This window comes from Molossus molossus, unplaced genomic scaffold (assembly GCF_014108415.1).
Source record: "Molossus molossus isolate mMolMol1 unplaced genomic scaffold, mMolMol1.p scaffold_m16_p_17, whole genome shotgun sequence".
NCBI lineage: Eukaryota > Metazoa > Chordata > Mammalia > Chiroptera > Molossidae > Molossus > Molossus molossus.
In genome coordinates, this window is record NW_023425352.1 from 30,695,637 (window position 1) to 30,721,139 (window position 25,503).

The 25,503-nt window shown below is 37.5% G+C and overlaps 1 protein-coding gene across 4 annotated transcripts in view; it reads left to right on the forward strand.

Annotated features, from left to right (window-relative positions):
- CPEB3 (cytoplasmic polyadenylation element binding protein 3) overlaps positions 1 to 25,503 on the forward strand; it is a 200,246-nt gene that overhangs the window by 103,779 nt on the left and 70,964 nt on the right. For 2 of the 4 annotated variants that reach the window (XM_036265381.1, XM_036265382.1), the window contains exons 5-7: positions 4,057 to 4,080; positions 16,264 to 16,431; positions 18,125 to 18,214. In XM_036265381.1, the coding sequence (XP_036121274.1) occupies positions 4,057 to 4,080; positions 16,264 to 16,431; positions 18,125 to 18,214 (282 nt within the window). The remainder of the gene's footprint in view (positions 1 to 4,056; positions 4,081 to 16,263; positions 16,432 to 18,124; positions 18,215 to 25,503) is intronic. The other 2 variants (XM_036265384.1, XM_036265383.1) reach the window with 1 other exon arrangement.

Consider the following 25,503-nt stretch of genomic DNA (forward strand, 5'->3'; position numbering starts at 1 on the left):
TGCCTCAATCTGACCATTTATATTTATTTTGATGGATTGAAAATAATTCTTTAATTTTTTTTCAACTTTGGATTATTCAGGTTTATGATTCAAAGACTACAAAATTATAGCACTTTGGATTTTCTATATTACTGTTTTAACCTTTTATCCCAGTGAATCATTCTAAAAAATTTATAATATTTTTGTTTTTTATTGAAGTATAAGATACATACCAAACAGTGCACAGATCATAAATATATAGCTTCATGCATTATCACAAATTGAACACAGTCATGTATATAACCAGTCCTTAGATCAAGACCAAAACATTACCAATACGCCAGAACTCCACTCAGGCTCCCTTTCAGTTAATACTGCTAGCCAAGGGTAACCACTACTTTGACTTCTAAAAATTAAATGTAATTTTTATGAGATCTAAAATTGTTTAATGCATATGAAATGGTAGAATAATTTTATCTGTAATGATGATGATGATTAATAATCAAGAATTAAAGGTCTTTGAGGAGGTAGATAGGACTTTAAAAGTACTATCACATCTTCCCAGCGGATGTGGCTCAGTGGTTGAGCAACCCATGCACCAAGAGGTCGCCAGTTCAATTCCCAGTCAGGGCACATGCCCAGGTTATGGGCCCATTCCCCAGTAGGGGGCATGCAGGAGGCGGCCCATTGATGTTCTCTCTCATTGATGTTTTTATCTCTCTCTCCCTCTACCTTCCTCTCTCTCTAAAATCAATAAAGAACAAAAAAATTTTTTAAAAAGTATATCACATCTTATTATATCTGATATAAATCTATACTAGCATAGAATGTATTATATAGATGGAATTACTCCCTTTTGTTCCTACGTGGGATTGTTTTGTGCTGGCTCATTTAAATTTATGTGTTCAATATTCTTTCTTGTTTAAAATTCATATTTGCTTTCATGGGAAAGGACTACCTTTGTGCTCTCAAATTTCTCTACTTGGTGTTCATTTCATTACCTCTCCCTTAGGGAAACGTTTGACTCTAATTAGTCTATTTGCAAATGGCCCTCATATGAGCAAATTTTTAATCACCAGTAGAGATGGCCTACATTCTAAAGGCGATCATGGCATATATTCCTCCCTCCCTTGATTGCATACTTAGCTAACAAGCCATATTTGTTGAATACCAGCTCAATACAGAACATTCTGCCAGGTTCATTAGAAAATATTAAAAGGAGTAGAAGATACTGAATTTGCTCTCTAGGGATTTAACAGTATAGTGTGGTGATTAAAAGTGTGGAATCAGGAGCCAAACTGCTTAGGTTTATATTCCAAGTTTACCACTTCCTGGCTGTGATTTTAGGTGAGATACTTAATTCTGTGTCCCATTTTCCTCATTGGAGAGAAGAGTCTAGGAATACTTATGTCATAAAGTTGTGGGGTATATTGATGATGTTAGTATGTGTCAAGCATTTTGAACTGTTCCTAGCATATAGTAAGTACCTCATTAAGTTTTAGCTGCTGTAATAGTAATCACCATGGAGATCATAGATAAAATACTGAAATTAGAACTAAGGTAGCATATAATTAAATTCCATAATGAATAAAGAAAGCAAATGGAAGCATCTGAGATTACTAAATTGGCTGCCTGTTCCATATGCCATCTTGCCTCTGTGACATCAGAGTCCCCAGGCTGACATGAACCAATTTACTGTCCTTGATTAGAATGAAAAAAGAGAAGTATCTATGAAAATCATGAAGTTTTCATTACAACTCCCAGTATATCTTTTCCAAATCTTCCCCACTCCTCAATTCAGGATGCTCCTCCCCATCCAAAGCCCGTCTGGATCTATTCACTTATTGTTTTCTACTACTGAATATTCAGCAGAGGAAGACTTGAGTGAACAGTATACTTATTTGTCCTTTGGGGTCTTAAGGTCTGATGAATCATTTGTACCTAAGTATTGTAATCAGATTCTTTTTCATTGAGTATCTGGTTAGAAATCAGATATAATTAAAGAGTGGAAATTTGTTGTTTGGGAGAGAAATGAATAATTTTGAAATATGGAATGCTTTATTTTTTCTCTAAGTAGAGATTTTTGCAGTGGGGCTGTTGGATAGTATGACATCACTGGAGATGGAGGAAGGGACAAAGAAATAAGTGGTAGGATGTCAAAACCTCTTTAATCTCTTTTTGAGTGTTGTTATTGTTAATTCACTTATGTTATTATAAATGAAGTAGGCTTTTTGGGAGGCCAAGCTAGGAAACTACCATTTTTTATACATTCTATGGGAAGATGAATTCCAGCTTCCAAATAATGAAAAGTGTAAAAGTTTAAAAAAAATTTTTTTATGTAAAGCATTTTCTTTGTAAGTGATATAAACAGTAATTGCTTTGTAAATTCAGGAGACATTTTTTAAAAAAATATTGAGTGTTATATTCCCTGGCTCAACAGTTAGAGTGTCGGCCCTCGGAACAAAGGGTCCTGGGTTCGATTCCTGGTCAAGGGCATGTACCAGGGTTGCAGGTTTGATCCCTGGCCCCGGTCAGGGTCATGCAGGAGGCAACCAATTTATGTGTCTCTCTCACATCAATGTTTCTTTCTCTCTTTCTCCCCCTTCCACTCTGTCTAAAAATCAATGGAAAAATATCCTCAAGTGAGGACTAAGATAAATAAGTAAATAAAAATAAAAATTGAGCATCATAGTGATAGAAGGAGTTGGGGAAAAAGTAGAGCTTGAACTGAATAAGCATGTATGTCTGAAGAAAAGTGGAAACTGACAGAAGCTGAGATGATCCAACTGATATTTGAATTTTCTAGCTGAAAAGTCTGAATTCTTTTCCTAAGAGGGAAATAGTTTTCTTTAGTATTACTTTATACTGAATATACAACCCCAAATTATCCTCGTTTTTTTTTATTTGAAGCTATTATGACATTTTTTTTTTTTATCCTCACCTGAGGACATTTCTCCATTTTTTGTTCAGATAGAGTGGGAGGGAGGGAGGGAAGGAGGGGGGAGAGAGAGAGAGAGAGAGAGAGAGAGAGAGAGAGAGAGAGAGGAACATCGATGTGAAAGGGACACATTGAGTGGCTGCCAACTGCACAACCAACTAGGGCCGGGGACAAACTGCAACAAAGGTAGGTGCCCTTAGCGGACACCGAACCCGGATCTCTCTGGACTGCAGGCCGACGCTCTAACCGCTGAGCCAAACCGGCCAGGGCTATTATGACATTTAATGCTTTAAAAATAGATTAAATAGAGTTTTCATATATTTTTATAGAACCCAAGGTTTCCAATTTGAGAAACTTTACACTTTGAAAATCATTTTAGATAACAGGATCTCTTAGCAGTTTATGTGTGATACCACAGTCTATCTCTATTAAACATTGTAACAATACATTCTATGGGCCTTGAGTTTTGAGTACTCTATTTTTCAGCATGACTTAGGATATACCCAGTATCTCAATCCCTTTCTACTTTTTCAATTCACTTTCTAGATAACAAATATATTGTTTTCCCCTCATCTGTGACACAGTGTGGAAAGTAATTGTAGAGACTAAGAGAAACTTCACTGAAATTTTTATAAAAACATTCTATAAAGCAAGAGATAATTTTGTGTAGAATTTCTATACAGTTTTCAGGGGATTCTATGAAATGTGTGTGTAGAAATTCAGAATAACCACCACATGCTACAGTTTTTAGTTGTTTAGAATGACACTTTAAAGGTGATGTCTGATGGTAATATTTAGTACAAATAAAGATTTGTAAGTTAGAAAAAATTTAAAAGAACTCTGTCTACATCTGATACAGAAAATGGACCACAATATAAGTCCTTAAGAAACGTGTGAAAGTTGACACTCTGTGTCTTTTCAAGTGGCTGCCACATCCACTTGAATTTCCCTTTAAGATTGTGATTTAACTTGTGCTTTATAAAGGTTTTAAAATATAATATGTCTGTAGTCAAGTTAAATAGTATCTCCAGATCAGTTCTGAGAATATTTAGGAAAAGTTTGCGTGAATATTTTTTTTTATTTCTAAATTCATCATTTTGATACAAATACCCATGGTTTTCTTCTGTGTTTACATGCAGCCAGGAGCTATGGGCGGAGACGAGGTAAAAAAAATTTTAATGAGATCTTTTGCTTGCCAAATTGTGAATAAATATGAGTACGTGTATGTTTATATCTCTCTGTGTGTAAAACAGTTAATGTTTGGTATGATTCCCTATTTTAATTATTTTAGTGAAATTAATTCTCTTATACTTTCATTATTTTGTTGTTGTTGTTAGTTGGTAATTTGTTCTTTAATTTTAACAAAGACATAGCAAATAATATTTCTACTGAGAAGTTGTTACTTTATGGTTTATTGTGAATGATCATGAAGGAATATAATTTTTATTGGTCCTGTATCAACTGTGTTCCTTTCCTACCACTTCAAAGCAGAAGTTAGGTTTTAGAAGGCAATTCTTGATCTTAGTAGCTTGGCTGGTGAATTTTTCTGTGTGTTATATCCAGAGGCACATTTATCTTGAAGCTAATGAAGCTTCAGTTTCAGGGAACCTCACTTTCATGCACCCCCTCCAAGATCTTTATTTTTGTGTTCTTTTTGTTAAAGAGAGATCCCCAACTTGTAAAGGTGCTAGGCCCCATAGAACATGCATTTCCTCCTGATCACACCCAAACAAATTAATACTGCTTTTATTTGTGTAATACTTTAACCTTTCTAAAGCATTTCCATATCTGTAATTTGTTCAAATAATTTTAGGAAGTAGGTAAGCTTAATGTAGTCGAAAGAGTATGAGATTTAGGGTCAGGGACCTAGGTTGTAATCTTTGCTTTACCGCTTAAGTCTGGTATCCTCATCTGTAAATCATGAGGTAATAAAACCAATCTTTTCCAACTTCAAGAGTGTTGGTGAAGTTATAGTACAAAAAATAGAAAAGAAAAACCTATCCATGTAAACCAGAGCATTCCAGAAATATAAGTTGCTTTAGTCCTCATTTGTAGAAGCTGGGAGAGATGAAGTAATTTACTTACTGTGTGATCTCAAGTTAAGGTCAGAGCCAAATCTGGAACCTTTGTCTTTTGGCTGCTTATTGGATGGTGGTTACCATTCATCAGCTGTCTCTGACATTGTAGTTGAGTCCTGAAGAGAAGATAACATTAAATTCATAGTATTTTATTTATTTCACAGTAAATATTATTTGAATGGATGAATATTGGAAGAAACCTAGTATGTATTTGAGTTGAGTTACTATAGAAACCTTCTTTCATGGTGGAATGATATAGTCAGTTCTGTTTTCATCTCATGGTGAAGAAAAACATTTGGTGTTGTTGATTATTTTTTAAACATGGAAATAAATACCATTTAATTTTTTTTTTTTTTTTTTTTTTTTTAATCCTCACCCGAGGACATTTTTCCATTTTTTGTTCAGGTAGAGTGGGAGGGAGAGAGAGGAACAGAGAGAGAGAGAGAAACATCGATGCGAAAGGAACACATCGAGTGGCTGCCACCCGCACAACCGACCAGGGCCGGGGACAAACTGCAACCGAGGTACATGCCCTTAGCGGGAACCGAACCCGGGTCTCTCAGGACCGCAGGCCGACGCTCTAACCGCTGAGCCAAACCGGCCAGGGCACCATTTAATATTTTTAACCAAAATTATTTTAAAATTTAAAGTATAGAAAATAATATTACTAGGAGTCATTTTGTACCATATTTTTTCTTCAGCTGCTAGAAAAATGATCACTCTCTGGAAGAAATAGGGAATGGACATTTTACATGGAAAATGAATACCATCTGGAGGTTAGATGGCGGGAATTAGCCTTTTTCCTTTTTAATAAGTGATCAGGCACCAGATCTTGTTAATATTTTCCTGCTAGTTTCTCAGCCTTTGCCCCTTCTTTCCATTTGTATTATCTCTTCTTTCTGAAACACCACTTTGTCCATACCCCGCCCCCCACCCCCCATTTCCATTCAGGATCCCTATCATCTGGCTTCTCCCTGTTTCACCAGTGTTTTCCTCTGCTTCTACTGCCTTACATTCTTCCTGTCTTTTCTCTGTGTCCTGATTCTTCAACTGGAGTTAAATTCTTTGAGGACAGTTATCTCTTGTGCCTAACACTGTGGTAATATATATAGTTAGCACTTAGCAAATGCTTAGTGACGAGGATTATTTAAAGTAACACCCCACATCTATGTAGACCAGAGTTTGGCATTATATTTTACAAATTATTTTATTTTTACAAATTATAACATATTAAATACAAGAATATAAGATCGCCTATAATTTCTAAGCTCCTGAAAAAATGATTACTCTTCCTATTTCCATGTTACCTTCTTCATATCTATTTGTAAGTTTTGACTTAATTGTTTTCAGAAGCCACAATCGTCTTTGCATGACATGCTAAGCTAGCCCTGGCCAGTTTGGCTCAGCAGTTAGAGTGTCGACCTGAGGTCCAGAGAGACCCGGTTCGGTTCCCGCTGTGGGCACGTCCCCGGCCCTGGTTGAGTAGTGTGAGAGGTAGCCAGCCACTCGATGTATCCCTTTCACATTGATGTTTCTCTCTCTCTTCCTCTCTCTCCCCCCAACTCTATCTGAACAAAAAATGGAAAAATGTCCTTGGATGAGGATAAAAAATAAATGCTAAGCTAAACACTGCCTAGATGACTTGATCCCTGCTGTCTGTGAGTCTGCAGTTTGATACTTATAGATGAAGAAGATAGTAACAGGGAGAGAGAATGAATGAGTGTGTGGGGTGGGGGTGAAGGAGAGAATAATAAAAGACTGAATGTTGACTTTCTGAAACGAAAAAAGGACAGGCAAAAAATAGAAAAGTCATCTTCCTTAAATGCAGTGACAAAGCCATGTGGGATGGGGCAGGTGTACCTCATATCCACTTTCATTATATGAAATATACTCATCTGGGCCAATGCTGCATAGTATAAATTAGATGAACTGGCAGATTTTCTCATGCTCATATATTTATGTGACCAGAGATTATATTAATGCTTGATTTGTTTCCTTCAAACCAAATTTAGACTTTCCCCCAAAAGCATAAAAAGTAAGCTTGCTGATGTATGTTATTTTATTCTATCTCTGATTAAGATTTGCTATAACTCGCCCTGGCCAGTGTGGCTCAGTTGGCTAGAGTGTTGTCCTGTATACTCAAGGGTCTTGGGTTCCATTCCTGGTCAGGGCACATACCCAAGTTTAGGGTTTGATCCCCAGTTAGGGTGCATATGGGAGGCAACTGGTTGGTGTTTCTCTTTCACATCAATGGTTCTCTCTCTCTCTCTCCCTCTCTCTCCCTTTCCCTTCCTCTCTCTAAACTCAATTTAAAAAAAATTACTTTTTAAAAGATTTGCTATTACTCATATTCTATGCATTATATATACAGAGTTAGGCAAAAGTAAGTTCACAGTAGTTTGTATGGTAAATAATACAATAATTAATAAATAGTAATATAAGAATAAACTTTCACATACTCATAGCTGTAAACCTACTTTTGCCCCACCCTGTATATGTTGGTAAATATTTTAGGAATAGAAAGCAAAAGGAATTATCTGACAGTTTCGAGATCTATCAGCAAGAATTAGGCCACTAGAATCTTTCACCTCTCCTGATAAACCTGGAAAAGCTTCCTAGAATAGGTAGAATTTCAGGAACTCTTTGGATGATGGAAGAGGAGGGGAAAGCAAGGAACTCTAGGTATGTGATTCAGCTTAAAAGAAGGCTTGAGGTGAGATTGGCATGACCAGATGCTTGGAAAATAGGTCACCGTGTATATGCAGTGGGGCCAGCTGGAGAAGAGAAGTTGGCGACGAGATGGTCTGTGCTGCCCTGATGAATGGTTTTTAAAACAGAGGGTAAGACTCCTAAGCACAGATATGTCAGGCTTTAGAAGGAGGGTTTCGTGAAACAAATAATGAAAACCAGAGAGAACTTGGGCATCAGCAGAAGGCTTAGACGGGAAACAAGTATTAGAGGGTAGACTCTTTGACAAAGCAAGTGCTTCCTGTAGTGCAGTTGAAGCAGAAGTAGTTAGGGAAGAAGGAGAATTAGATATGTTAGAAAGAATAGGATTTGAAAATGAATATTGATTGTATATAAAGTATTTAAATATCCAGTTATATTTTCTATTGACATTCATTTTTACTGTAGAGATGTATTCTAGTAGACAAACGTTTATTTCCCTCATGGAATCAAAAGAACACCAGAGAACTGGGCATTTTCTTTCAGGAGTATTCTGCTTTTCACAAGCTCTGATATGTGTTTTCCTATACAATTACAGCCCTTAATAGAACCTAGTCTAACAGATAGTATCATGCAAGATCTTTGCCTTACATTTAGCACGCCTGATTAAAATATAGGTCGTGTTTTTCATTGTACATGAATTTTTATGAACCCTGGGAGACTTCTTTCCATATGTAGATATGTCAGGTGTGTGGCAGTGCTCTTGATGTTTAACAGAATTTCTTACTTAAAGAGCAGCAAGAAAAATTAAAAAGATCTTTTTAAACTGTAAGTGAATGAATACAAATAATGATTGGAGTTACTTTACTATTGAGTTATTATTGTAAAATGTACTTCGGTGTATATTTAACCCATAAAAATTTATTGACATTAATGGATGACTTAGTTGAACAATGGTTCTAAAAATTCAGTAAAAAACTTGTGTACCAATTTGGAATTGGGTCTTTGTGCCAAAGCCTGGCCGAGGGAGGAGAGATCAGCTATATCAGTGAAACCGTGGTGCAAACAAGCCATCCTGCTCATTCAAACCTAATTATGTGAGCTTTCTTGTCTAAAGGAACGGGTGGTTCTAGAGTGAACATGGACAGCTGAAGAAGTTTTTGATTGCTCATAATTATAATCTATGAAATGTTACTGTTTATAGTAATAGGAAAATTTGAGCACAGGACATGGTAAGGGGAATAAGATCACTAGTTTTTCACCTTTGAGAGAAAGTGACCAAAGAAATAAGGAAGGAGGGGTTCTTGGTGGTCCACCCTAATTTCATTCATTAAGTGTTTGTGTGCTTTCTCTGGGTCAGATGTTGGGCTAGGTGTGTTCTGTCTCCTTTCTGAGGGTTCACTCTAGTAGGAGAGAGAGAGAGACAATAAATATGTGAAACAAACATTTTTTATACTCAAAAGTTGTGATAAGTACTAGGCAGGAAAAATGAGAGATTCCCTCTAATACAGGATGGTTTTCACTAAAGAGATATTATTAGTTATTTATTTATTATAAATGTGTTTTTAAATTTTTTTTCCTTTATTGATTTTAGAGAGAGAGGAAGTGAGAGGGAGAGAGAAATAGAAACATGATGAGAGAGAACATCGATTGGCCACCTCCTACATGTCCCCCCTGGGGATCAGGCCTGGGGAAATGCTATTTGAACTGAAACCAAAAATTTGAAAAGACAGGTATCTTGAAATTTTTTTATTATGGCAATTTTCAAACATACACAAAAATAGAATAGTTTAATGACCTATACATTTCATATATTCCCTCAACTTTTCCCTTTAGAATATTTTAAAGAAAATTCCAGATATTATAAGACAGCTATTTTAAGAGGCTTAAGGCAAACTAAACTGATACATGCTACAACAGTGATAAATATTGAAGACATTATATTAAGTGAAAGAAGGCAATTACAAAAGATCACATATTATATGATTCCACTTTTTTGAAATGTCCAGAATAGGCAAATCTACTGAGACAAAATAGACTAGTGGTTGCATAGGGCTGAGATGGTTGAGGAAAATGGGGAGTGACTGCTATTGGGTTAAATGGATGATATATGAATTATATCTCAATAAAGCTGTTATTTTTATTAAGGGGGCGGGGCTTGACCAAAGAAAGGGCTTTGTATATTTGAGGAAGTTAATGGAGCCTCGAGCCCTGGCCAGTTTGGCTCAGCGGTTGGAGCGTTGGCCTGTGGACCAGAGAGTCCCAGGTTCGGTTCCCGCTAGGGGCATATACCAAAAATAAAAATAAAAAATAGAGCCTAGAATGGCTAAGGGGAGAGGGGAGTGTCTTAAGAAGAGGTTGAAGGAAGGAAGGAAATCTGATCATTCTGGGCTTAAGGATTTTGAACTTGGTCCAAAACAAGAGGAAATCTATGAATGTTTTAAGCAGGGTCAAGTGATAGGATTTATGTTTAAAAGAGCACTCTGGCTACTGTTTGGACTGGTGTGAGAGAAGTGGATTGTCTAGTTCAGGATGATAGTAGTAGTCCAGGCAAGAGATGATGTTTTAGGATAGGGTAATGGCTATGGAATTGGAAACAAGTGAACAAATGAAAGATAGATTATGGAGGGTAGAATCTACCCTCTTTGATGGCATTAGATTGAAGAATTGAACATGGAAAGTAAATCAGAAGAAAGACTCAAAAAGATGTTCAGGTTCTAGCTTGAGCAATTGGGTGAATTATGAGACTATATATTGAAATGGAAGTGGGAGGGAATAGGTTTAAGGTAGATGTGAAGAGTTCATTTATAGCCCTGGCTGGTTTGGCTCAACAGTTAGAGCATTGGCTCATGGACCAATGAGTCGAGGGTTCAATTCTGGTCAAGGGCATGTACCTCGGTTGCAGTTCGTCCCCAGCCCTGGTTGGGGTTGTGCGGGAGGCAACCAGTCCATGTGTCTGTCTCTCTCACGTGATGTTTCTCTCTCTCCCTCTCTCTCTCTCTTTCTCTCCCTTCCTCCCACTCTATCTGATGATAAATGGAAAAATATCCTCAGGTGAGGATGATACCAAAACAAACAAACAAAAAAACCCCCATAGGCTGGAACCTGGCTTTCTTGACTTACAGGCAATTTTTTTAAAGAGAGTCATGCCTCATCATCCATTTTTTAAAATCCTCACCTGAAGATATTTTTTCATTAAGTTTGAGGGAGGGAGGGAGGGAGAGAGAGAAGCATTGATGTGAGAGAGACACATCGATTAATTGCCTCCTGCATGACCCTGACTGGGGCCAGGGATCGAACCTATAACCCGGGTACATGCCCTTGACCAGGAATCAAACCCAGGACCCTTTGGTCCGAGGGCCAATAAATACTCTAACTACTAGGCCAAACTGGCCAGGGCAATAATGCATTTTTAAAAAAGTCCCCAAAGTGACTATTTCCTGAGCTACTTGCATAACTAAGATGATAAGAGTTAGGCTTGGAACAGACATATTGGCCAGAAGTGCCCTGGCGCTGTTGGGTTGACAGCAGAGGCTTTGGTGGGAGCTCTGAGGTGAGGTCTGGGCCACATTGGCAGTCCAGCGTGGCCAGTGGGCTTTTGTTTTCATCAGAAGCCACATGAAAGGAAGCCTCCTGGGGTAGAGTTATCTCAAACAAGCCTTCTGTGCTTAAGTAGTGCTTTGCAAGTTTCTTATATGGCATTTTTCTTACAAGGATCCATTAGGTTTAAGTCAGCAGTTCTCAACCTGTGGGTCGCAACCTCTTTGGGAGTCAAATGACCCTTTCACAGGGGTTGCCTAAGACATAACAGTAGCAAAATTACAGTCATGAAGTAGCAATGAAAATAACTTTATGGTTGGGGGTCACCACAACATGAGGAACTGTATTAAAGGGTCACGGCATTAGGAAGGTTGAGAACCACTGGGTTAAGTCATCTCTACATTCAGAGATTATTTTTCTAATTACTGGACCATAATGACATTCCGATTATTAATTGAAAATAGATACCAGGAAACCAGCCCATTTGGTAGAAAGGAAAGCCAAAGGGCCATGTTGTAGCAGTTGAGAAATGTTTCTCCTGCTTCTGTTGAAATATTGAATATGAATATTTTATATGGAAGTATCATGAGATTTTAAAGCAGATTTATATTCTAGATACATAAGAATATAATTTTTGGTAAGTAACATGGTTTACTTAAAACATTTTGGTCTTGGGGAATGTTTTCATTAAAGAAAAGAAATATGTCAGAAAGATGCTAGTCAGTGAAGCAGGGCCTCTCATGGGACACAGTTTGGGTGCAGTTTCAAGTTTCAGTTTCTCTTAACACATGTCCAGGAACTAAAACTTTACCAGTCTTCCAAGGGCTGATTTGTCTTGGCGGGATGGATTTATATGTTACCCAGTGAATGCACAAATGCCAACCTCGTAAGGGATCACAGGACAAATCAGAACACCTCTGTTTTTATTTCCTGTTGGTCTGCACTGGGTGAACACTACAAGTTCTTACTCTTCACTTCTTTTAAATGCCTCCTGCAGACTTTGTTCCATCAGCACTCCAGGCAATCATGTTACAGCGAGATTGACTAGATTATAGATTTTACACCTCATTCCTGAGGATACACTTTCTTTAACTTGATTGAACTTGGATGTTTCCCAAGGCTCTATCTATATACTGCACACAGTATCTCTTTCAGTGGCTGCCTGCTATAGACAGACAATCTCCATTTCTGTGGTTCTTAAACTTGAGCACAGGAATCACTGGGGAAATTTGTTAAGAGTGCACATTTTCAAGTTTGACCTCCACAGATTCAGATTAAGTAGATCTGGTGATTGGGCTCTGAAACATATATTCTTAGTTCTTATCCACAGTTGGGGACATCGTGTATGTGTGATTTCTTAGCAGTTCCATTTCCAAGGGCCACTTTTTTACTCAAGTCTATGGTACTCTAAGACATTTGGTTTTAAAACCTTGGAAAGTTTAAGTATCCATAACCAATGTTTAAAACAGTCCAAATTTTTATAGTTAACTCTTGCTTTTATTTTCTGTGTCAAAATACTCTGGGGAAGTTGGGGTTATGTTGGCTATTCAGAAAGCAAGTTCTCTTTGTTCTAGAATGTCTTGAATATCCACTTCTCCTTCTTCACTGCTCTGGTTTAAGACTTCCTCATCTCTCATCTGGACAGTCACAGATTTCTTCAGACTCTCACCCCCACCCCCCATTCCTGGGTGTAGATTGCTGGTGGGAGGTGATGGTAGCTCTTGTAGGATTTGGGGTAGAGGACATAACATGGTCACAAAGTATCTTAGGGAATTCACTGTGACAGGATGGGAGATGGATTAGATGGGAGTATCACAGGCTCCAGGGAGTGAGTATAGTTTAAAAAAACAAAAAGGAAAAGCTAGTATTAGAAATATTAAATTTGGAAAGTGGGAGAATTTCCTATTTCTTTTGAAATACAGAATATAATGCTTGAACACATAGAAGCAATCGAAAAGGTCTCGATTTTCTGGGGCGTAGTCCCATCTCTTGCCAGTGCCACGGTGTGTATTGTGATCCAGCATATACTTGTACCACATGTCTTTGCACAGGCCGTTTTCCTTTCCTGGATGCTGCCTCACTTTTAACATTTTTTGAGTACCTTTTATGTGTCCTTAATAAAACATGAAGATACAATGATGAAAAAGATTACATAAATTCCTTTTCTAATAGAGCTTATAATTTAATGGGATTGGGGAATGAGATACCAAATACAAACCTATACAGTAGCTTAATGGTAATTGGGGAAAATGTTAAGAAGAGTGCTGTGAGCGGATAGAACAGGGGACCTAATCTAATCTAGAAGGTCAGGGTCATTCCACCTGAGGAAATGACTTCACTTGAGACCTGAAGAATTGGTAGGAATTAACTAGAAAATTGGGGAATTTGGAAGAGGGTGTTTGTTTTGATTAGGGGGAACACCTTGTCCTTAAAGCCTGAGGCAAGGAGGAATAATCAGGAAATTCAAAGGAAGTCTGTGTGATTGGAAGCTTAGTGAACCAGAGGGAAAGGCAGCAACTGTGATGCAGGAGAGGTAGGCAGAGGCCTGACTGTTACAGTGATGTGTCTGCACTTTATCCGGGGAGCAATGGGAAGTTGCTGAGGGGTTTTATGGGCAGGGGTGAGGAGTGTGGTTACATGTTCAGATTAATATTCGAAAATAGGGACTTTGGCTGTTTGTGGAGAAAGCATTATAGGGTATAAGATAGAAATCAGTAGACTAACCAAGCTATTGTATAGACTCATTAGACTGTTAGTTCAGGGGAGAGATGATGGTGATTGGGACTAGGCTGGAGAGAATTGACTGCATTGAGAGATGGATTATTATTTTATATCTTGAATTGGTAGGACATAGTGAGAGATGGATTAAAAAGAAACGGAGATGTCAGGGATGACCCCTAGAGTTCTGGATTGAATTGGATATGAGTAACAGTCATTTTTATTGAGAGGAGCAGGTCTGGAGGAACAGATCAAAACTGTGTTGAAAGCTCCTTCTCTGTGGATTCTTGTTCATTCCCTTAGGTACTCCCACAAGATTCTGCTCACAACTGCCCTCCTATGAAACACTCTAAAGATCTTTTTGCCCCCATCTCCCATAGGGCAGTAAATTGTGCTTTTGTGTCATTTGGTAAAAAGTCTTCCTGTAGCACTTATCCCTCTGTTTTATAATTGTGTACTTGCCTATCTCTCTTACCAGACTTGATTTCTTTGTCAGGGACTTCCAGATAATGATCTTATTTGTTTGGTATTCGTGGAACGTGGGTGGATAAATATTTCTTCAAGTGTTTTCCACTGAGTTATATATGTTAAAGATTCCTTTATCTTAAATCCAGGTAATGCTGGATGAATTTATTTTACTGTGGAACTTTCCCCAGCCATTTGTATTCTAATGTGAATTGTAAATCTAGGGGAAGGGCATAAGGTGAGCAATGTATTCCAATATTATTTAATCCCCCGCCCCATCACACACACCAGCTTTTGTTTTCTGAGCGTCTCATGTTATTAGTGTTGCGGGTCAGAGATGGGGATAAGAACGTTCTGTGGGAAATGCTGATTGGGGCGTGTTCCTATCACAGAGCAGGCACATAATTCACTGAGTGTGAATTACATAAAAAGCAAAGCTGACAGCCATGGGAGAACATCTCTTGATGTCTTTGGGGAAATCATTTTGCCTATAGTTGCTACAGATCTATTTTTCCCTCCAATAATCAAAATAGACATCAAGGGATGAGAATTTACTGTCTATTGTTTGTTCCTGTCAGGCTAAAAAAGCTAGGTGACATGAGGTGACAAATTTTGTTCTGTTTCTTTGTACTAAGCTGGGAAGGGCTGAACAAAAATTTCTTTGGTCCTTTTATTTATTAACTCCCAACATCAAAACAGTGCTTTTCTTATACCACCTGGGTTCATAAAATAAACCAAGTTACATTAGTAACTATTTTTTTTTGTAAGAGAAATAAATGTTCAGTATTTTTCTCAGGCTATTTATATTCTGTTTCAGAGAGTTGGCAGTAGTGACGCAGAACCCAGGTTTCAGGGAAATAAAGGCAGATAGACTAAATGGGGAAGACACTGTTCTTTTTTTTTGAGGAGTGTATGAATTTATTTTGGAGGGGAATTTTTCTTTATTTCAAAAGTTAGAGTACTCAAGACAGTTTGTTATTAGAGTGGAACCTAGTGGAAAGTTTTACCAGGAACTCAGTGACTCAAGCAGGAAATATATTTGTTTTTTAAACTTAGATTTTATTGTGTAATGCCAGATGGCATTATTGTGTTACATTTATTAACAGACTCTGTTAGTATTTTTCTTATAGTCACATGGAGTGGAGCGGTACCTTTACTCTGTATACTTTACTTGGCTATAGAGTTAATGAGAATAATTTTTTGAGTTATATAAAGTATGGCCTACATTAGTAGGTTAAAAAAACCCTCATACCCACATTTACTTCTGTTCTCCCACATCTTAACTTACATGTTTTTATTTACCTGTCCCACCTTTTATCATGGCAGATGTTTATTTCCAAATTGGAGTAGCTTGGAATGGCAGGGAAAACATAATCATCTTTAGTCGAACTCTCAAAGAAAAGTATCAGCCTCTGTCATCAGTTTAATATTCCTTCAGCTGTCAGGGTCCCTCTTTATAACTGAATCTTTGAGGTCACCATAAAGAGCAAATAAAAATCTGTGAATAAAGATGACTTTTCCATTTATTTTAAGAAATGCCTGGGGAAAGGATCAATAACTTGCTGAATACTCTTAGCAGCAGTGACAGGGACTGTGTGAGTAAGATGTAGTAATATTTTAGCAGTGCAAACAGCTGCAGTATCCGATGCTTCTTCCTTAGTATCAATCCAGTTGTGTTTGTGGCGCTTCACATACCTTTCCACAAAAATGATGGTACAAACTTGTCTAGACCTGGTAATCTGCCGTCGCTTATTCTTTTGAAAAAGTCACAGCTCAGGGTTTATCTTTTTGTATGTTTTACTCTGCACTGTGTCTCCTAGTAAAACATTTGCTGTCCAGGAAAATAATTTTAACTGCAAACTCCCACATTTGTTTCAGGTCGGTCTTCTCTCTTTCCCTTTGAAGATGCCTTCCTGGATGACAGTCACGGCGATCAGTCCTTGTCATCGGGTTTAAGTTCTCCCACTCGCTGTCAAAATGGGGAACGAGTAGAACGCTACTCTAGAAAGGTGTTTGTTGGAGGCCTTCCTCCTGATATCGATGAAGGTACTGTGCGTTCCTTAATGACTTTATAAAGGCCAGGTTTGTTCTTTGTGTGATCTGACCCTGCCTCTCCTCTCCAAGGCAGCTTTAGGACATTCATATCTTAGTGAGCAGGGGATGAGAGTATTTGGTAAATGGAGCAGTGATAGATTCTGTGCTTCAGGTCTGCTGTTTATATGTGTTTATATATAGCAGTCTCCCAGAAGTGTTCCATTTCCTAGTTATTAGTTTTGGGATACATTTAAAAATAATAATGAGAGCTAACTTTAATGACATATTTACTATAAGCTCATTATTATGCTAGGTGCTTCACATTATAGTATCTCATTTAATCCCCATAGCTATCCTATAAGGCATAGCCTACCAGCTCCATCTTATAGGTGAGGAAGCTGAGGATCAGAGAGAAACAATTTGCCCAGGGTCATGTAGCTGTAGTGCAGCTGGAACTCAAAATCAGTCCCTGTCCAGAGCTTTTGCTCATGACCACCCCACCATACCATCTCATATTTGAATATAGATATCTATTAATGAGGAGTTCCCTCTTGTCTTTAAAATAATGAAGACTAATTAGAAATTTTCTTAATACTATTTTTGAGACCGCACCAACCCAAAAGTAAGTTTTTCTCTTATGCCTAAAGCCAGTTAGCACATAGTAGGTTGTCAATAAATATTTGCTGAATGGCTAAATGAAACAAAATTGTGACAGAGTTAACTTAAGGGGAAAAAAATAACAACTCTAGTTCTGGGCCTTGGATCTGCTATAAAATATTATTTGAAAAACTGTTTTACTAGAATTACTCTAGCTCTGATATTTCTCTAATTTATCATTTTTTTGTGATGAGAGAAGAAGAATCTCTAAAAACAGTTTTATTTTAGACTTGCTGCTTTAAAATTGTACACAGAGACTCGGTTTCCTCTAAACTATTCTCATACTAATGTTAATTTCATCTATTGATTGGATATTCTTTAAGACAAAGTTTTGATCATGTCTGAGAGAATGACAACTTAAACCTGGGTCGGAGCTAAATTACAACCTCCCATTTTGAGTCAAAAGTCAGAAGGAAAAGATACATTTATTGAACTATAACTTTTGAAACATTTTCTTTATAGAATGTGTAGTAGGTATGTATGAAAGAAACCACTGGTTTTTAACATTTCTTACCACCAAGTAGAATCACCCACTTATTTCCCCTACTCCTCACCAAAAGAATCATAATTATTTCTAAAATAATCTTACAGATTAATACTCATAGATTAATAATAATAATCTAAGGTTAATGATCTTAGAGATTTTAGAGATTATTTTACACAAGTGAAAACATATTTTAAATATTCTGTGTACTTTTTCCATTTTTCTAAAAACAGAGAACATTCCTATTTTTAGAATCTCCTTTTTATTTGACAGCAGGTCACCTTAGCTAATGTCAGATATTTTTCTTCTTCTAAATTCTTTATATCAAGTGTATTGGCAGTGAAGGGAAATGAACTATGTTTAGAAACACATTCTGCATGGGTGAAAGTGGATAATCAAATGTATCCCTCAAACAATGTGTATTTTACTTAGTAGGTTTGCCTTCTATAAAGATGCTTTACAAAACGGCTTTCAAAACATTTTTTATATAAAAAGGCATGTTTTATGCTATTCTTTTTGCAGTGTTTTTTCCTCTTTTGCTAAGATTCCTTCTCTGTTTTATAGATGAGATCACTGCCAGCTTTCGCAGGTTTGGACCTCTCGTTGTAGACTGGCCTCACAAAGCTGAAAGCAAGTCGTATTTTCCTCCTAAAGGTAATGCCCTGACAAGGTCTCCACGGCCTGCCTGTTGGAGTACTAGCTCAGTACTTCAGTAAAAGGCAGCCTTTGAACTCCTGAAATAGCTGTTGACTTTTTTCCCTAATTAAGAAAACATTTAACATTGGTCATCTTCTTATATCGCACTGTTTTTTTTCTGGAGACTGTTCCCCCAGGAGCACACTGATTGTTTCATGGCATCTATTTGTATTGACAGTGAGATCCTGTGAGTCTGTGGTGAAAGAACCTTATCCTAACTTTTCATTATTTAACAGAAAGGACCTAGGGTTTTGAGAAATGTCAGTGATGGGAAAGGAAAAGATTATTTAAAGTCAAATTTTACTTGTATCCCATAGCCCTGTGTCTTTATAGATGCTATAAACCCCAAACTTGGAAAACCTAGTGACTGAAGAATGACATTATATGAAATTACATTTATTCATGTCTCTCTCTTAAGCAATTTAGTCTGTGGTTGGGTGGAGAGCAGACTAGCAAAGGACTCATCACATAACCTGGCTTCCCTTAATTTTTGGTAGGCTTTTATTTTATTTTATGAGAGCATGAAAATATATTACTTTGTTCATAGCTTGCCATTTCTGTAGAATCTAGGCATCTTTTCTGGTAATGTTAACTCTGGGTATGTTATCTAGATTTATACAAACGAGTGTTTGGGTTGAAGAAGTTTTCTTCTCATGTTATGTTCTGTAGATATGTTTCAAGGATGCCTTTCATCCCTAAGGAATTGTTTTTGGTGTGTTATTTTGTAAAACATCAGCCACTACTAGAGATGGAGTCAAAATACTTGTCCTTCCTCTGCCTTTTCCTGGAATCAAATAATAGCTTAACCTAGGAAAGGCAAGTGACTTCCTTTTATGTTTGGCTTCTTTGTTGCCTGTACTTCTCCCCACTCTTATTATAGCCTATGAAAGAGTTATTCACTAAAGAGGGCTGTTTGTTTGCTTTTGACATACTACTGTTAATTCTCTCCAAGAATTTTTAAAGTTAAAAAATTAAGTTTTAGCCCAGCCAGTGTGTCTCAGTGGATTGAGTATCTTCCCATGGACTGAGAGATCCTGGTTTGAGTCCCTGTCAGGACACAGGCCCGAGGTGCAGGCTTGATCCCTGGTAGGGGGCATGCAGGAGGAAGCCAATTGATGTTTCTCTCTCACATCAATGTTTTTATCTCTCTCCTTTCCTCTCTCTCTAAAAAAGCAATAAAAATATATTTTAAAAAATTAAGTTCTATATTAATCAAAAAAGATAAAAATCACCTTACTGATTATTTCAGTGAAGGAATGTGTGTACAATGCTATGTAAAGACACATGTTTAAAACATATTTTTAAGAGTGCTCACCTGAAACCTATATAATTTTATTAACCAATGTCACCCCAATAAATTCGATTAAAACAAAGCAAACACAGTCAAGACAGCGCCAGCTCCCGAGCAAGCAGTGAGCGGTGTGCTGGCCCCAGGGGAACCCTGGACAACTTATCCAGGCTTTGGCAACAGGCCTCAGTCTGGAGAAGAGAGGTTCTGGAAAAGTTGTCTCTGAAATAAATTTCTTTTAGTTTAAAAAAAGAAAAAGAAAAAAAGTGCTAATAATTCATTGAATCAGAGTAGTGTTATTTCAGTGAATGGATGACTTTACCACATTCTACTGCATGTAATACACTCTGGAAAGTCACATGTATAAATAGATATTCCTAAAAGTACTAGTCACACATGCAGTCATGACAGTGTTATTTCAATGAAAGAATGTGTTCACCACAATGTAGTTTATGTAACATACTGTGTGAAATGACAAGTGTAAAAGATATGTCTAAAAGTGCCGGTTGAAAAAAAATTATGCTGAGGTCATAAAAATAATTCTGGGGTAAAAGATGTCAGATGATCATCATAAAAAATAAAAATGAAGATAAATATATACGATCATGTCCAAAGAAAATTATTCCCTATCTACCTCTATCAGATATAATCACTGTATACATTTTATTAAATATTCTTCTGATATCTCTATGACTATATACATTTACATGAAATTTTAAATTTTACATAAATTGGATCACATTATGCATGCTGTTTAATAACCTGCATTTGCCCTCTAGCAATATCAACACCTTTCTATTAGAAACCTTCATTATTGTTGATGCCCTTATTTTATTTAATAAGTCCTACTGACGATGGACATTTCAGTTGCTTCCAGTTGTTTTCACTCATGGATGATGCTTCAGTGAATATCCTTATACTTTCATCTTTTTGGTTTTTATCTTATAAAAATTACCTCTTAGGGTGAATATTCAGAAGTGAGGTATATGTTTATACATATTCCCAAGCTGCCATTTTTTTTTTTTTTTTATCCTCACCTGAGGACATTTTTCCATTTTTTGTTCAGATAAAGTGGGAGGGAGGGAGAGAGAGAGAAACATCGACATGAAAGGGACACATCGAGTGGCTGCCACCTGCGCGACCCAACCAGGGCTGGGGACAAACTGCAACCGAGGTACGTGCCCTTAGCGGTAACCGAACCCGGGTCTCTCTGGACCGCAGGCCAACGCTCTAACCGCTAAGCCAAACCGGCCAGGGTGGCCATTTTTAATTATAATTATAATTATATTTCCACAAATAGAACCTGATTTACAAAACTCAGTTTTACTGAGGGTCTGGAGATACGGCCTTTTTCAATCTTTGCCAATCCTATAGTTAAAATAACATCTTTTTTGGCATTCGTTTCTTTATTGGCCATTGAATATATTTTACCTTTTTTCATTGCCATCTTGTTTCTGTCTGGAAGTTATATTGGAGTAAGGCACAAGAAGGGATCCAGCCTAATTTTTCCAGTTAGTATGCCAGCTGTCCCAATCGTCATTTATTGATTGTTCTGTTTTTTTCCTCATTGATTTGAATCATTAGAATTTAGTTTTGATTAGATGGTCCCTCTTCTATTTCTCAATGGAATGTACAGGTTCCTCTGGACCCATTCTGTCCAGTATCATAACCACTAGCCACCTGGAGCTAAGGAGTACTTGAAATGTGACTTAAATTGAGATATGCTATAAATGTGAAATAAACACTAATTTCAAAGACTTAGTTTTAAAAAATGTTTAAAAAGTTTCACTAATTTTGTTTACATGTTAAAATAATAATTTTTGATATATTGGATTAAAATATATTAAAATTAACCTCACCCACCCTGGCCGGTTTGGCTCAGCGGTTAGAGCGTCGGCCTTCGGTCCGGAGAGACCCGGGTTCGGTTCCCGCTAAGGGCCCGTACCTCGGTTGCAGTTTGTCCCCGGCCCTGGTTGGTCGTGAGGGTGGCAGCCACTCGATGTGTCCCTTTCACATCGATGTTTCCCTCTCTCTCTTTTCCTCTCTCTCCCTCCCACTCTGTCTGTACAAAAAATGGAAAAATGTCCTCGGATGAGGATTAAAAAATAAATAAATAAATAAAATTAAATTAAATTAAATTAACCTCACCTGTTTTTTTTTAACCTTTTTAAATGTAGATATTGGAAAATTTTAATTACCTATGTGAGTAATATTTCTGTTGGACAGCACTAGTTCAGAACAGGGATCAGCAAACTACCTGTTTTAGCAGTGGCCAACAAACTAAGGATGGTTTTTATATTTTTAAGGGCTGCAAACATGCACACACAAAGAAGAGTATGTAACAGAGACTATATGTGGACCTCAAATCCCTTTGCATAAAGTCTGTTGACTCCTACTGTAAAATAGCCCAGAGAATTACTCAGTTAGCCTCTGAGACATCCAGTGACAAAGGAGGCAGTTTATTTCAGAGGAAGTCTATATATTTGCAGACCTAATTAATTATTAAATTTTGTTCTTCTATTGAGTCAAATGCTTTCCTGCAATCTTTATCCATTGGCCAATTGTGTCCTATAAAGTAAGATAGATGTCACAATGATAACTTATTCTATCTCATGGTAGTTAAAGGATTGTCAGATACTCTTCCTGTCTTCTCTTTTCCAAGTTAAATATTTTCCCTTCTCTTAGTCATACTTTATGTGTCACTTTCACAGTATCCTACTTAAATTTGTTATTGAAAATTGGAGAGAGAACATTTGGGTTGGTCCTAGCAGTACAGAGTTTAGCAGCTCTTTAAACACCATGGTTTTGGGTACCATTCTTATATAACAACATGATAATACAGAGCTGTAGAACACGAGAACTGCTGATGCCCTTGCTTTACAGCTGAGGTTAAGTTTAGAGATGGACCAATGAGAGCCAGGCCAAGGAGAAAATCTGTATCTCTGATTCTGGTCCTCAGGCTTATGTCCTCAGAGCAGGTTGCCTTTCTGGTGATTGGGGTCAAGGAGGAGAAATTATTATTATACTATTGGCTCCTGTTGTGTTTTGCTCTTAGCTAAGGTTTGAAGGTTGACCTATTTGGAAAGGACCTAAAGAAATTTGGTGTTATTCCAAGATTGAAGTTAACTTTGAGAATCTGTGCCCATTGCTTTGAATGTTGGGGACATTTAAGTGGTTCACCCCAAACTGTTCTGTGCCTTTTTAATAATACCCCCTTGTGTTTTCTCTACTTTTCCTTAAATTCCTTTGGTTTTTATTCAGGTTTGTGCCTTCTTGATAATGCCCATTTCTCCCATTGTACTTTTGTTAGGTCCCCATGAGCTGGCCATTAGATATAGTTTGTTTGGCTACATTTTAGGCTTATGTGTAAGTAGAGAGGAAAACATGAATCATCCACTATAGTTTTTCGGCCTTTTTAAAAAGAAAATGTATGCCTAATAAAATAAACAGAATCATTCATTCATCTATCTGGTTTACATGTACAGAGGTGGAACAGGGTTTGTAAAACTATGACCATTTCAACCAACTCTAGAGGGCTTAAAATCCACATAAAGAAACAGTAGTTGGGCATATCAGCTGTATCCTTAAATTTTGTTGGGTCAAGCAGAGTGGGAGGTGATGAAGATTGGGGCTGTCCCCAGTACAAGGGCCACTGAGGCATTGACCAACCATTCAAGGATATACAGAGCCTTCTGGATCATTTTGTCTGTGGGCAGGTAATTGCTTGGTATTCTCCAGAGCACCACTGAGAATATGAGAGGTATAAGAAAGCATGGAAATCTGATTGTGTGTCGTTATGATTGTTCTCAGACCTCATAAACTTATATTCCTGTGGGGAAGATAAGAAAACAGTCAAGTGGTCACAAAATAAACACAGTTACAAATGGTGAGAGTTCTCTAAAGGAAAAATAGAAAGTGCAATGACTTTAGAAGGGAGTATCAGTTTAGATTGGGGATATGGACAGAGCTTCTCTGAGAAAGCAGTAGGTAAGCAGACCTGAAAATCGAGGTGTTAGCTAGAAAGTGTAGGGAAGCAAGTTCCAAGCTGAGGAGTACCATATGGGAAGTACTCAGTATGAAAAGAGCTTTAGTACCTTGAAGAAACAAAGGAAGTGTGGTTGGAATATTGTGAGGGAGGAGAAAATGATGCAGGAGAAAGAGCCTTGAAGAAGTAGTATTTTTTTTCTTCACTAAATGATCTAGTTCCCCAGAGAGAGTTGACATCAAGGCATTTGTGTGGTGTTTGTCTTGGGGTGGGAGGGAGAATGGAGTTGGGTCAAGTAGAAATATCAGTTTCGAGTACTTTCAAATAGCTATTGGTAAAATTGAAGCAAAATCTTGCTCTTTGTTTTCTGCATTCAGTTCTTGATGATGAAAAGAAATCCACTTCTAATCAAAATTTTGAGGAAAAGTTTCCTGAGATTGCATTCTCATGCATTATAGTTCTGGAGTAGTAGTGCTGAAATTGTGAGTCCTGGAAAGTGGGGTTCTCCCAAATGTTAGGCATGAACCAGATCTCGCATTCATACAGAATATTAATCAACATCATGGTGTTTATAATAGCTTGGGTGTAGGTAGTTTGCAGATCGTTGTTGAAAATGCCTGGCAAGAGAACAAAATGAATGCCAACAGAGGGCTTAGCTCCTAGAGTAAATGATGATGCAGCATTGGGAATATCAATTCGTCCAATATTTGTTGCACATCAGTCTGTGGAAGAGTCTATATTTGGCCTGTGGGGGGTCAGACAAGACACCATTCTTATTTTTGAGAAGGCTGCAGTTTTCCAGCAGAGTCATGAAAACAGATTTTAAACATTAAGGAATGGTAAAGAGCATGGAAATAGACTTGGACTGCCCCACTTATTAGTTGTAAGACTTTAGGCATGCTGTTTAGCCTTTCTGTGCCTTAGATCCATCACCTGCAAAAAAGGGATAATAATAGTACCTACTTCATAAGGTTGTGATGAGGATTAAAATAAGTAAATTTGTGTGGAGTGCTTAAAACAGTTCCTGCATACTGTAGCTATTATGAATGATGATGTTATTTTTATTAAAATATAGATAATTTATGGTTAACGACAAGTGAGTGAAAGATTCTAGGCATCCAGAGGAAGAATACATTACAGTGGGCTGTGCAAAACCTTGGTTTTAAAAGCTGGGCAGGAAAAGAATAGGCAGGAATTGCCAGGGGCTGGAATTAATAATGATCATTAGGATGGCTGACATTACTCAGGGCTTGTTGTGATCCAGAGAACAGATTACTATATTATCTGTGCTTAATCTCATTTAATCCTCCCAACTCCACAAGGTAGGCAATCTTATTTCCATTTTATAGAGAAAGAATCAGGTTTAGAATAGGGTAATTTGTCCACAGTTATGTGTTAAATTATAGGACAGGGATTTGAGCCTAAACCGGCTGACCTCAGAGCCCAAGTTTCTTAAATATTACACTATATTATTCTTATTGGGAGGCGGGGAAGAACGGTCCTGCATGTTCAAGGCAGGCTTTAATTAAGGCACAGCTATATGGTAGCTTCACTCCCAGGCCTAGAACTTGGGCCTGGTAACCAGTGATCAAGAGTACAGGGTCATGCCTGGCCAGTGTGGCTCAGTGGGTGAGCATCGACTCAAGCACCAAGAGGTCGCTGGTTCGATTCCCAGTCAGGACACATGCCCAGGTTGTGGGCCTGATCCCTAGTAGGGGGTATGCAGGAGGCAGCCAGTCAATGTTCTCTCTCATTGATGTTTTTATCTCTCTCTCCGTCTCTCTTCCTCTCTCTCTCTAAAAGCAAAAAAAAAAAAAAAGACAGAATAGTCACCATCACCAGATTGTGCAGGGTTACTGACAAGTCCTTCTGGAGTAGAAATGAGTGTGTGCCCTCTTTGTCAAGTACATAATCAGAGTAATTTCTATTGTTATCCTAATTATAGGCCTTAATATTGTAATGAAGTAGTAAAAC